Source organism: Nannobrachium achirus (assembly GCF_963921795.1).
Source record: "Nannobrachium achirus genome assembly, chromosome: 3".
Taxonomy (NCBI): domain Eukaryota; kingdom Metazoa; phylum Chordata; class Actinopteri; order Myctophiformes; family Myctophidae; genus Nannobrachium; species Nannobrachium achirus.
In genome coordinates this window covers 54,667,889-54,681,978 of record NC_137812.1, presented here as the reverse complement: position 1 = coordinate 54,681,978, position 14,090 = coordinate 54,667,889, and the positions used below count along the sequence as shown (strand labels likewise).

General features: G+C 41.2%; 1 protein-coding gene across 6 annotated transcripts in view; it reads right to left on the bottom strand.

The window, feature by feature from the left end:
• The window catches only part of rnf24 (ring finger protein 24), a 45,755-nt gene that overhangs the window by 20,001 nt on the left and 11,664 nt on the right, over positions 1 to 14,090 (bottom strand). For 3 of the 6 annotated variants that reach the window (XM_080721649.1, XM_080721650.1, XM_080721651.1), the window contains one exon: positions 4,651 to 4,800. In XM_080721649.1, the coding sequence (XP_080577775.1) occupies positions 4,651 to 4,793 (143 nt within the window). In that variant the 5' untranslated portion in view covers positions 4,794 to 4,800. Of the gene's footprint in view, positions 1 to 4,650; positions 4,801 to 5,472; positions 5,589 to 6,205; positions 6,239 to 14,090 lie in introns of those variants that run through there. The other 3 variants (XM_080721647.1, XM_080721648.1, XM_080721652.1) reach the window with 2 other exon arrangements.

Here is a 14,090-nt window from a genome sequence, read left to right as displayed (position 1 = left end):
GCCTCTGTCCAAAATGGACATCCTTTCACCGAAAGGGGGAACCAAGAGCAATCCTGTTCTTTTGAGTAGACTTTGTATGTACCAAGATTAAGGAACAACTGGTAAACATTTACAACTCACACTCATAATGAATTAATTGGATCTCTCTGAACTTGGAAGAGCATGGTTTCTGTGACATTCAGCTCTTCTTTATTGTTTTTTGTTGTTATTAACTTCTACTCTAAAAAGCCTAAGGAAAGTAACTTTAAGGTCTACTTTGTAGACGCTTGTTGACATGGTTGCTCAACAGAATATAAATGCTATTTTTGTCAGGTAACACAGTCATCCAATGAGTATAACAATTAGCCCTAACGAAGCCAGTGAGGCACTCTGACCTACTGGGTATAACCACTGGGGCCAGAATAATAACAGAGAGAACATGACGTAAGCTTAACACATGAGTGAGGCATACTCCAGGGATAAATTCTCCAAGAGGCAGCCAAGCATGGTGAAGTACATCCACATTCCGTGTGTGTGTGTGTGTGTGTGTGTGTGTGTGTGTGTGTGTGTGTGTGTGTGTGTGTGTGTGTGTGTGTGCGCGCAAAATTATGCTTCAGTCATATCATATCCATATCAGACTTAGACTGACAGACATGAATTGAATGTGATAATCTGAAATCAGACACCACACTTCCATTGTCTTCAGCTCTGTCAAATACATCACTCAACAGGTATAGTGTAAGGATTGTGGTGCATCTTGCGTATCATTAATAGAACCCTTCAGTCTTAAGGCATTTAAGACTATGATTTGGCTTATCAAGGAAATGTTGACTGAGCTGTCGAACTCACACATGTCATCATCACAAAAAAAGAAAATAGTTTAATACATTGTGGATCCGAAACCCATTCATGTTGTGTACTTAAATACTCTTACCTCAGAGAAAACACAACACAAATTCAAAATGAGAATACATACATTATAAAGGTACAAAGCCACAGTTTGTATTATGTTTAGACCATGCTCTTTGGCACGAAGACAAGCAAAAACAAAATAACTCTAGGAAGAGAATAGGATGGAGGACAGGAGGAGCAACCATGTACTAGAAGCAGAGAACGAGTGTTGGGACAAGTGGGGGAAGAAGGTGAGAAATTATGATAGAGAGAGGGAGAGGGAGAAAGAACGAGAGGAGATAGAGAATATTGGTAGGTGTTGTGAGATTTACCTCCATTACTAGTAACCTTAACCTCTCGCAGCAGAGTGAGAGGGATCTGTAAAACAGGCAGCACAGTCTAGGAGACAAACTGACATTCTGAAAGACACCAGCAGGTAAAGGTGCAGAGACTCCCATGGGACAGGGGGTAAGGGTGTGGGATGGGGGTGGGGGGGTTTAGGGGTCATTAAGTGGCCCTCATTAAGTGGCCCATTTAGCACAGTGGCGAGAAGAAGCGAGTGGACCTCCCATCTGAAGAACACAGGAATCCAGCTCGCTCCTCCTCTTACTGCGAGAGTGTGACCAGGGTTCAATTGCAATTGCATTGTGTGTGCTAGAACATGTGTACGAAATTCCCGATCTCTGAGGTCAGATCGCTCCTAAGTACTAGATAGATGTTGGGAAGCAGAGCGTTGACCATGGAGGTTGGGGTGTAGTAATGGAGGTTGGCTATAGCACAGTTAAATTAACACTCGGGAAAACAGGATTCTAATGTGTATTATTCAGCAAAACCTCAACTCAACTCTCAAACCTTTATTTTTATGTCAGTGTGCTTATGAATTGATCCTTCAAGACGTTGTTCATTCGCTTCTCCTAACCTCAAACCATGCTCGATACATATTTTCTAATACATGTGTGAAAGTGTGTCTTTGCCAAGCCAGTGCATATTTCACAAGCCCGCGTGGACTCTGGGCCTGACCTGACAGAGGTCCTGTGATGTTCAGTCTTACATCAATCTCTAGGGGTGTGTTTGTGTATGTGTGTGTGTTTGTCTTTGTCAGTGGGGCATGTATTCACACGTCAACTCCAACGCACGACTCACTCGTACCTCACGTCCACCAATCTACTCTGGCCTTCAACGCCAAAGCACAGTAACTGGATGGATAGCGACCTTGAAACTAAATGTTTTAAAAGTGTAACTGGATGGATACAAAGTCACATCATCCTGAGTGGTTAACTCTGCATTCAATTAACAGTTAATTATAGTAACACTGAGGACTTAGCTGTGTAGTGAGTGACCTTGAGACAAAGGATTTTGAAGTGTTCTATTTTACCCAGTATTTACCCCAAGTATTGTTGATACAAAAGTGAGTAGTATATTGCCATGAACCATTTACGGTATCATTTGTTGAACCATTTACGGTATCATTTGTTTAACCATAATGAGGATTTAGATCAATCTTAACCTTGTAAAGGCCTATGCATGCAAAAATAGTTACCATACTGTAGTTGGCTCTGGGGAATTTGACTCTACGCCTGATAATCTAATGTAAGTATAGACTAACATAGGTATATTAATGCCTTTTGGTGGGTGTTATAATTAAACTAATGTAAGTACTATGTAGGATTGTGGGGATGTACGGTAGGTGTATTATTGGCTGTTGATGGGTTGTTATATTATAGTGATTTGGGAGACTGCATCTTTAGAAGCATTTAGGCAGGAATTTTGCCATTTTTCATCTTTGCTTATAAATGGCTTGGTAATCTGGCCACCGTCTGCCTTGTCAGTATTCTTTGTTTTGCATCAATGCCATGGTAAAACTGGGCTTTGGGGATTGAGGAGGGACTATAAGAACCTACTGAGCCTACTAACCAATCCCACTCCTCAGATAGTAGAGAATAAGGTGATACGGGGTGAATTTAGAAACGCTGCCTCTCGGTTCTTGCTGCCTTTAAGAGATGCTGGACATTATTTCAACTGTTGGGAGTTGCCAGTTGGTTCAAGGAGGTTCTTTGTTACATCTTGTGTACAGGTGCATAAGGTACATTCTTTTTTGTAGACAAACACCATGGCAACAGCCAACACGTGTTTCTTTTTTTTTCTTTTGTACTGGGCCAGACAGGAAGATATAAAGGCCATTCGGATGAATGGTAACCACCGCCCCCTTTCTTCTTTGATGGAAATAAATGCATTATTATGTTTTAATAGGGATGTGCGCAGCGACTAATTTCACTTATGTTTAAACAATGTTTTTTTTTTACAAAACGACTAGTCCAAAATCAAGGCATCACTCAGAGAACTGACAAAACTGAGCATATTTTGATCTACAAAGCCAAAGAACATATAAAAACTGAAATCTGTTAATTCAGTATAATGGTTTATTTCAGAAATAAATTAGGAAAACAATGTCTTGCTCATGTGAAATCCAAACAGGGAAAACCATGGCTAACTCAAGCTAGGATGCCATTGCACATGCTTGTTGTGTTTACATAGGGGAAGGTAATTTTTCATGATGCAGCCACTGCATTACAATGCTGAAAACGCCATGATTAAATTGCTATTAGTAACAATTAGTAAGGGCAGCACTGTTTAAATAGAGTAGTCGACTAACGGCGCACATCCCTAGTTTTTAGGCACCATAATTGAATTAAACTGTGCATATTAATAAAAGCAATTTTGAGTTAGGAAATGGACATTTACATGTACAGTTAAAAAGCAATGAGACAAATTTAGGCTTTGAGACTTCCCAATCAATAACAACAAAATAATAATGGAGGGATTGTATTTTCAGTTCAGGTCAGAGATTGTAGTAGAGTACCTTCTCCAAACTGTGCTGTTAAACCTTTTCACCCTTTTGTGGAAGAACCATCAGGACTCAGGAGTAAAAAAAAAAAGCAGACTCCCAAAAAGGAAAAAGCAACCAGCTATGGATCAACATTATAAAGTGCCATACAGTTTGTCAAAAATATTGTAAGTAATACATTATTGTCCTGCATGTATTTTAAGAATTAGAATTAGTTTCACTTCAGGTGCTATTGCCATCATACAAAAAGCCCATGCTGCCAAAATGTGTCAATATAGGACAACTATTGGGGTCACCAAAATATGTAGGATTCATCCTGCAATATACCCATTATTATTAAGATAGTAAACAGCTCCAGTTGAATGCAAGGTGCCCATGAAGTCAAATTAGTAGACTAATTGGTAACTGTAGAGCAAGGCCCTTGGGCTTTCTTCAGGCACACAGATCCAAGGACAAGTTGAACATGTTTTTATACAACCTGACACTTCCGCACATTAATCTATTTCATCAAGTTTAAAAAGTTAACGAGATGGAAGTTTGCGAATGATTATGTTTATTATTTGCACACAATGAAATGTAGGCCTACAGACAAAAATAAATTACAAAAGTATTCAAAATGTGCAGGAGAGGTATGAAACCATATTGAGCTTATACAAGTGCAGAACATTTGAAAACTGTCTTAATGGATGTGGTGTCTAATATAACTTCTAGTTGGTTGGCATTTCCATCACCACATTATCCATTATAATCTTTTAACAAACACGCATTATCCCCATTATTAATAAGAATAACATGGCCATTGCACCGTTTTTTAATGAATATTTAAGTTACTAATGAAACCCCTGTATGGCACTTATGGTTGGAAAACACTCAGCAGCTCAACATACAGGTGGTCAACATCCTTCTAAACAGGGGAGGTGTGTCTGGGTCTTTACCTTATCAAATAGCAGCAGAAGAGGAGGCTGAGGATAAAGACAAAGATGGCGGTCCCAAACACCACAATGTAGATGTTAAGGGGCAGGTTCTGGAACCCTATGTTAGGCATTCTGAAGCTGTAGTGCTGGAAGTCGGAGCTCATGGATATTCTGCCGGACAGAGAGAAAGAGAAAGATTATAAATTAGGGGCCATTTCAACAAACAAAAGAAAAAAATGTTTTATTTAATCTTGTGTGTCATCGTAAAGACTCATTCAGATTTTAAAATCTCCTTTTCAAAAGAAATCCCCCAGATACATTAACAGTAGATACACAATACTATCCATATCAACATTACAAGGTAGTTTAGGCATTGCATAAATAGATAGAACAAATTATATACAAAGAACACTTCCAAAACTTCCACATTCTAAGTCATTTAAGATTGAACTGAAGGCATTATATGAATTCCAAAGGGGATATCGTTTACATTCATTGTTCAGGTTATCTTCCTTTTATGCCGTCAGCTCAGGAATTGTTCAAGAGAAAAGTTTGATTGACATACAACAATCAAATACTGAATTCTTAGGCGTTTGCTTGCTCAACAAATCTCACGTTAAAATAGCCATCCATCTGAAATGTTTGTTCCCTGAACCAGACCACTGGTCTTCATGCATGAATGATGAAATCCTGCCTTGGCTCCTCTACAGGTAACAGATTGTTGAACTTCCCATCTGATGGGATTCAGAAAACACTGAGTTCTTTGTTCTGAAACAGGCCATGGATATTGTTTACATATAAACTACAGCAGCAGATAACTTGTCCCCCTACCTCTCAACTCACCTTCTAGAGGGACTTCCTACAGCCAGGGAGAAAAAGCCTGCAGCCAAGCACTACCAAGGACCAAAATAGAACAGAATAGTCTTGCGAGAGATATGTTCACAAAAAATGCAAGACCTCCTGTCTCCTGAGACGTCTTGGACAGTTAGCACAGCAATCACAAAGGTATCACTTGGCGGCATCAAAGGCTCATAGATCCAGCTCACAACTTGTATCACATCACCTCTCTACGGTCTCTGACTAGTGATTCCACACTTTACCATCCAATAGTCCTTTTAAAAACTCCTGTCTTGGTCAAGTTTTCCCAGTACCCATAGACTAGATAGAAGGACATGACTAGACATGCCTGGGTCTCTCCAGAAAAGGAGGAGGGGACAAGAATGACTACTGCTGTGCCGTTGTTTGGGAGCCCGGCTGGAGCCCTGGAGTCCCCCCCCCCCCAAATACAAGTCCACTCATTCATACCTAGTGCCAAGAGTGTCACACCCCCTCCATTCAGCCAGGCCATTGGGCACCACGCAAAGCCCTGCCTTCTGGACCTGGTTATACAGCAAAACTCAATAGCAAGACTGTCACTACCTCTCATATATACACATATAATACAAGCACATGGGTGCGCACAAACGCACGCACGCACTCACACACACACAAACACACACTCTGCTGTGTGAGCATAAACATAACAACCGTTAGCACATGCACTGCTCACAGACACCGGTGCACACACCCCACTTACCCTAGTGGTGCCTTCATGCTGTTCAGAAACCACGGTCTAATTAAGGCCTTGATGTCAATAACAGCATGGTTGATCCTCCAGAGCCCATGCAGTCTACAGGTGCTGTGTCAGTCAGTTGAGCTGTTGTTGACTGCTCTAGAAGCTACCCTGCTCTGACCACTCACAAAAGCTTTGTACCAAGGTCACACTGCCTCTCTCCCCCTCTCTCGGCTCTCTTTGACGCTCTTTCTTTTTCGAGTTTGCTCTATTTCTCTTCTATGTTCTGAAATTTAAAAATGTTCTCTCACAGTGACTACTATCGCACAGCCACAACAACCCGGGATTACCGTCTCACACTTTCTCTCCTTCCGTCTGTCTGCGTCTCTCTCCCTCCCTCCCCCTCTCTCTCTCGGACTGTGTCAGTCTCTCTCTCTTACAACGGCAACCCTTCTGAGCGTGTACTAAATGGTTCTCTGACACTTAGAAGCCACGTCACACACACACACGAAACGTGAAGCCTATGTACTGACATTCCGTTCTGTAAATTCTAATGTACAGTCCATATAGAGCTCAAAGATTTAAGGCCACTTTATATTTGGCAACACTTGTCCACAAACAACCTAGTGTAAGTTACAAAATAATAATAACCACTTTATTTTGTCCTTGCCAATACAAATCAGATCAGGCTACATCAGCAGTGGTAACAACTCTTTGAATGGTCACATACACCTTTTTTCTAAACCAAAATATTCAAGATATATTGTGATTTGAAAAAAAAGAAAGAAAGAAAAACAATCCCCATAATACACACGTAGTTCCTTCCTTTGCACTAAACCCAAGCCTGCCTCTATTCATTAGCATTGCAGTCTCAATAAAATAAAGAAATACTATCTATCCCTATATTCTGATACTGCCATTATATCCAATTACGAAGGATCACAGGTCAATATTATCTGACCACTCTTTAGTATCATTTGCTTGAAAAGTCAGTGGTGCAAGAATTTAAGTGAACTGTGGAAAAAAAAGAATCAAGTAAAGATTAGGTGAAACCACCTTGTCTACAGTAACATTATATACAGTAAATATAAATATAGTATTAGACATCACAGCTATTGTCTCTGCCATTCTGCATTCCCTTCCCTGGCTTCCGGTTGCTACCCACATCCAATTCAAAACACTGGTGATGACCTACAACGTAATCAAGGGCAATGCATCCCTACCTCCAGGACATTATCCACCCCTACGCCCTTTCCCACACATTTAGCTCAGCTAACACAACAAGACATCTGTCCTGTCCTTTCCTTCCCTACAACACCCTGGCCAACACTTTTCCCCATAATAGTCCCTCGGGGCAGAATTCTGTTCAGCTCAACCCAGCTGATAGCTGCTCAGATGGTTACGACGGGCACTCGTGGGGAGCAGTTAGGGGTTAAGGGCTAGGGCTGCACGATTTTGGGAAAATATCGAATTGCGATTTTTCTGACTAATATTGCGATTGCGATTTTATTCACAATATTTATATATCTCGAGATACGCGGATTACATCCACGCACGGCGCACGCACGCACGCACGCTCACAGAGATTTCTCGCATTTATAGATAGATAAAACATTTTTATATTCAGAAAGATCTCAGTAATGGTCTTGTCCGCCTCTCATTATTGTCAAGGAAGAAAGTACCGCGTATGTCACTGCCCTGCTTTCATCAAGGCAAAAAAAATGCACCCTAAGACAAGACACACCATAGGTTTCACATGTGTGTAGGGGACGGAGGAGGGGAGCCACCGTCAGACAGAAATCACTTTTGCGATTATTATTCACCTTTGCGATTTGCTAATTGCGTGGTTCCAAATCGCGATTTCGGTTTAAAAAAGATTTATTGCGCAGCCCTATTAAGGGCTGTATTTTGATTGTTTTAAGTACCAGCTCTTATGCCTTTTAACTTAAAGGCCTCTCCATACTGTCTCCGACCACCAAACTTTTCGTCGTAGAGTTCCGACTTTCCGACGTGCAGCTTTCCAAACTCTAATTCGGGATACCAGACAGCCCCCTTTACCCGCTAAGCTACAGCCCCATGACTCTTATCTTCCTCCTGGCTCCCAAGTTGTGCCCCCCTCCCAAACATACTGCAGTGCAGACTCACTCCCCCAGCCACTGCAGTCCGTAAACTCTGATAGCCGAGTTTAAAAATAAATAAGTGTGTGTGCGTGTTTGTGTGTGTGTGTGTGTGTGTGTGTGTGTGTGTGTGTGTGTGTGTGTGTGTGTGTGTACATATTTCAACAGCTGTATTATACCGACCCTTGTATGGATGTTATATAATTGCTGTTATATCTAGTCTGAATTATTCTGATAAACTAAAGTTGTGCGCTTCCTGTAAGGCAGCACCACATGCAGCAATCATGAAGCTGTTGTAATGTGGTGGCTGCCTCTAGGCAACTACCGTTGCACCAAAACATGAATGAATGAATCAAAAATAGAAATAAATTATTAACCATTAGTATCGCCCGGTTTAACATTTCATAGCTGTTCACAGTTAAACGGTTAACCATGAACATCCCTAGTTGTATGACCATATGGCCTGGCTCAGGTTAAACCCTTTGTAAAACATGAACACAATACATAAAGAGAATGAATGCCATTTTGACAACACATTTTGCTAGCTCTGACTAATGTTACACTCTCTGCTAGCACGTGTTGTTTGCCTGAAGTGTAAATGAGCTATCATCATGTGATAAATGCCATGATATCGGATCACTTGTGTATCGCTGACACCTGATCCAGCGTTTTAGGCCGTTTCCAAGGCATTTCCGATACTGGTATCAGTATCAGAAAAACTCTACTGTAAACTAACATATTCAGACTCTCACTCTATCTCACCCCCTATCTCCTTTCCTTGTATCAATTCTTGTTGCCTTCTTAAAGATGGCAATTATACTATGCAGGTGTTGGTTACGTGTTCACACATGATATGCATGTTATGTAGATAGAATTTGTGACAAGCAAGCAGTATAAATTATGTTGAAAACTGGGTCATATTAGTGTTTTAGAGATACAGTATTTGTTGGGACTCAGGACACGCAGCTTGAAACCGGGACAATTGCGGCCAAACCTGGACATCTGGTCACCCTATCCTAGTTACTATTTTGTGGCACGTTATTGTTTTCTTTGTACTCTCTTTACTTGACCATGTACCCTGTTATTTGCTGACTAGGGTTCGTGCCATTTACTCAGATCTTGCACAGTCGCTCTTGATAAAAGTGCCTGCTACTTGCCTACATTTTAAATCGTTTGAGTTTGGTTCCACTCTTTGCATGTTTAATCATTTAGCTGAAACTCTTCTCCACAGTGACTTACTGAGGAGCAGGTAAAGTACACTCATGGACAACACATGTTGATGGACACCTTGCTTGTCTTGCAATCTCATGGTTACATCCATGAGAGTGCCGTCATCCCTGTGACAGCACTCTCTCTAACCACTAGGACTAGGCCATCCAGGCAGCTCCAAGCCCCTTTACCTGTGTTTTAAAACATACTTTCAGCAACAGCCAACAGTCTAAATAAGTGCTTTTCGACCTTTTCAGGCTGTGACCCCCACTCTTTGCATGTTTAATCATTTAGCTGAAACTCTTCTCCACAGTGACTTACTGAGGAGCAGGTAAAGTACACTCATGGACAACACATGTTGATGGACACCTTGCTTGTCTTGCAATCTCATGGTTACATCCATGAGAGTGCCGTCATCCCTGTGACAGCACTCTCTCTAACCACTAGGACTAGGCCATCCAGGCAGCTCCAAGCCCCTTTACCTGTGTTTTAAAACATACTTTCAGCAACAGCCAACAGTCTAAATAAGTGCTTTTCGACCTTTTCAGGCTGTGACCCCCCAAAATAATCATATTTGAACTGGGGACCCCCAATCTTGAAAAGCACTTGGAATGTAGGAGTTGAGGGGCATTACATTGCTCAGTTCCACAGCTAAATATTGTGAAAATAGTATAATATTATGGTCTATTTTCAAAATTGCCTCTTTCTTATATTATTTGACAATTTGGCTAAAGTTTGGTGTGTTTACTTCTGATGCAGTAATGGTCTTTTTTTTCTTTTCTTTCTTTCTCTTTTTTCATTATTAAAAAGATCTTAAAAGTCCTTAAATTGTCACATCACTGTCATCTGGGGACCCCCACCTAAATCACCTAGGGACCCCCCCTTGGGAGTCCTGACCCACAGGTTGAGAACCACTGGTCTACATTACCGCTCTGCTTTGGCCCAGGCTTATCTTTCCGCTTATGGAAGCTCTATAGTTTCATGCATTGCCGTGCATACCTCTACGAACTGGACATGCTTACATTCTCTGTCCTGGCTCCGTCTTCACCCAGCCACAGACAGATATTGTTGTTGAACAAGGAGCTGGCTGTGCCATGTTATGTTACATAATGTGCCGGGCATAAACAGCTGCTGGATGAGCTCCAAATAAAAGGGGGGCATTACTCAGATACAATCATTCTCTCTATGAAGGCTCCATTATGACTTTATCATAGTGGGAGGGCTGCCAGAGTTATAGTAATCAGGAGCACTGGAAGTGGTCTGGGTTTATGGCCAGGCAGGGTGAGGTGTCTGATTATTGCTCAGGATAGGTGTGTTATTATGGTCAAGGTAATGTGTGTATACTGTGGTTATTTCACCTTGATATCACTGATAATAACAGTGATTTGTGGTTGTAGAGCTATTTTGGTCCACGTTTATGTCCATGGATGACAAAGCTTTTACAGCAGGGTGATTTTCAGTTTGTTAACTAGTTCAGAATGGTGTCGTTCTACGAACCCCTTAAAGCTACATTCTAAACATTTTAACAGGTGGATTGTAGGAATTGTGCATAATGTAATTGTTTCCCGCACATATGTTATATCAATATAATGTAATCTGAGACTAATCTGATACTTTTAGACATGTAGTTACGTTTAGTTCACAAGTAATACCCCACTCCCCCCAAAGTGTATATTCAACAAGATTAAAAAATAAACCACTTGAATTTAGACTTGAGCATGTTAGTGCAGTACAGCAGAAATGTGTGTATAATCCATATTCACAATTTTAGATTCAACAGTTAATAAAAGCAACCAACTCTGACCAAGAACATTTTCAATCAGTCCAAAAGGTCCAATATTCAAAATGTCATTAGGAGGCAAGACAATCGTTATGGTTCCTAAATAATCAAGAATAATGATTTTGTCAACCTTGATAACCCTTAAATTTGATCCCTACAGTAAATCAAAGACTACTAACAATGATTAATGATCACAACAACAATTTGTATTTGCATTTCAGCCAGAATAAACAGTAAATTCCTGCTAAAGTGAATACCAGAGGACTTATGTATGTTTCTCTTGGGAATTGAAGGAGACTTGGGTCACCTTAAGAGACGGATTTCGACTGCAGCTTTAGCACACCACACCACATCAGAATATCTACCGTTTCCATTACACAAATGTACCCCCTCTCAAATCCACAGGTATGAGTAGCAGCAGACTCCAGTCATTGACACCATAGACATTGAACGGTAGATGCCTCCATCAGCTCTGGTGTGTCTGTATCGCAGGTCGAACCAAATGGACCCTTATAACTGTGATTATAATACTTTATAAAGTACTATAATGTATTACAACTATGATGATTATAATACACAACAATATATTATAACAGTGAGTATAATATCAAGTATTACAACTATATCCTGGTCTAAATAAAAAAGTCAGTGAGTGTTGAGTGATCAGTCATAAATGAAATGTTTGGCCCCGTTTGGCCTAGCTCAGACCTACTCTGGAGCGGTACCAAAATAGGCGCCCATTTCAAACCCCTTTGATACCACTTAGCTCAGGTCCTGATAGTGGAACACGCACGCTACACTGCTCGCCGCACCTCTCCTCCACTCCTTCAGCTTCTGCCTAGGGGTAACACTGGGAGTGGGGTGGTGTTGGGCCATGACAGTGGAAAAGGGGCTAAGCCCCTTCTTGCCCATGACATCACAGCCCCCTCCTCTCCCTGTACTTGTTCAACACTCTGCATGAGTATCAAGATTTGCTGAGCTAGATGGACTTGTTACACTACACCCAGACATCTAGAGAAACCATAGCCCTTTGCAGTAAACAACCCAACTGGCACAACCAAGCTTTTGCCCAGACACCCGAAACAGCCTTCAACTGTAGTTCTTTCAACAACGAACTACTGTACACATGAATAACTGTAATTTGAAAATGGGCAAAGGCGTGTAAAAACATATGTTTACACAATTAAACCAAATGCATAGCATTTCAAGCACCAACTTACCTACTCCAAAACCAACTCAGCTACTCCAAAAATGTATTGGCCTATGTGATATTGTTGGGTAACGTTACTTTTTTAACAATTGAATAAGACCAGTATGTCAGCCACGGCTCGCAAGTCACACTAAAAGTGGTGACCCACTGACTACAATGATTACGCAAACACCACAGACTGCTGGCCCGGTCACCGATTTTCATGTAACATCCATACAAGTGTCCGTTGACAGAGATAAGCTTGCCATTTTTAGAAAACAGCGCAAATGCGAAATATAGTTCTTAAATGTAACAAAGTAAGACCGTAATTTTGGAAAGAGTACTTTAATTTAAAAAACGAATGTGTTAAAGTATTCCAAAAAAGTATTCCGTTACAGTAACGATGTTACTTGTAAAGCCGTTATCCCCATCACTGGATATTACCCTGTTACCAGATGGAATTCCACTTGAACGATAATTGATTGTTATTATTTTAATGGAGGAAAGAAAGAATAACAAAAAATGGAGGAAAGAATAACCGGAATCAAGGCTTTTAGGCATTGTGTCTTTAATTCTTTCACCTCCCTGGTTACTATTCAAACTCTGCCCAGCAGGATGTGTCACAATCAACAGCCATCTCTACAGGAGGCCCAGGATGTGGAGAGATATGTTGAGGGACTGACTGCCTGATGGGGAAGGTCATTCACAGAGACAAAAGAGTTGTTTCTAATAGCTGGGGGGATCATTGCTGACTGTGCCCTTGACAAAATGTTCAATCCCATTCTGAGAGAATTTAAAGAAGGTTGAGGGCATTCAAATGGGCCGACTGCTAAATGTTCTGATGAAGTTCAACTGAGTGAAAGCTAAGGCCAATAAATGTTTTAAATACAATTGATGGATGTGGGCAGACAGCTGAATTTTGTGCCCATATGATCTGGGTCGAACGTGACACCCAAGAAACAAAAACAGAAAGGTATATCCGTCTACTGGCAGTCAGAAAGGAGTCTGTCATGAAAGCTCACAGTGCACCACTACGTTAAGGGCCGATGCATACTCCACTTTTAGAGCCAAATTTATTTCGGTTCGGTTTGGTGATTCACAGAATCTCGGCAGCACTGAACAGCCGAATTAATGACGGTACCCGGGCGGCATAGCTCAGGGGTAGAGAAACCGTTATTAGAGCACGAAGGGTTCCCGAAGGGTTCCCAGTTTGAACCCTGAGTTAATGTCGAAGGGTCCTTGGGCAAGACTCTGAACCCCACATTGCTACCGGTGAGCTGGTTGGTGCCTTGCATGGTTTCCTCCGCCACCGGTGTATGAATGTGTGCGTGAATGGGTGAATGTAATGCACAATCTCTGTAAAGTGCTTTGGATAAAAGCGCTATATAAATGCACCATTTACCCACCCCTCCCGAACCTCTGAATGACGTCATATTGGAGTTTAGACAGAAATGTGGAGTATGCATCGGCCCTTAGTCTTACATTAATTACAAAGTTGCCTTTTTGTGAGGTGTATAATGTTATATATAATGTTATTCATTTATGTAATTGCCCATATAGTAGGACATTTATTTCCGCTCATGACGCAGAAGAACAATGCAACCATTGTCAGCT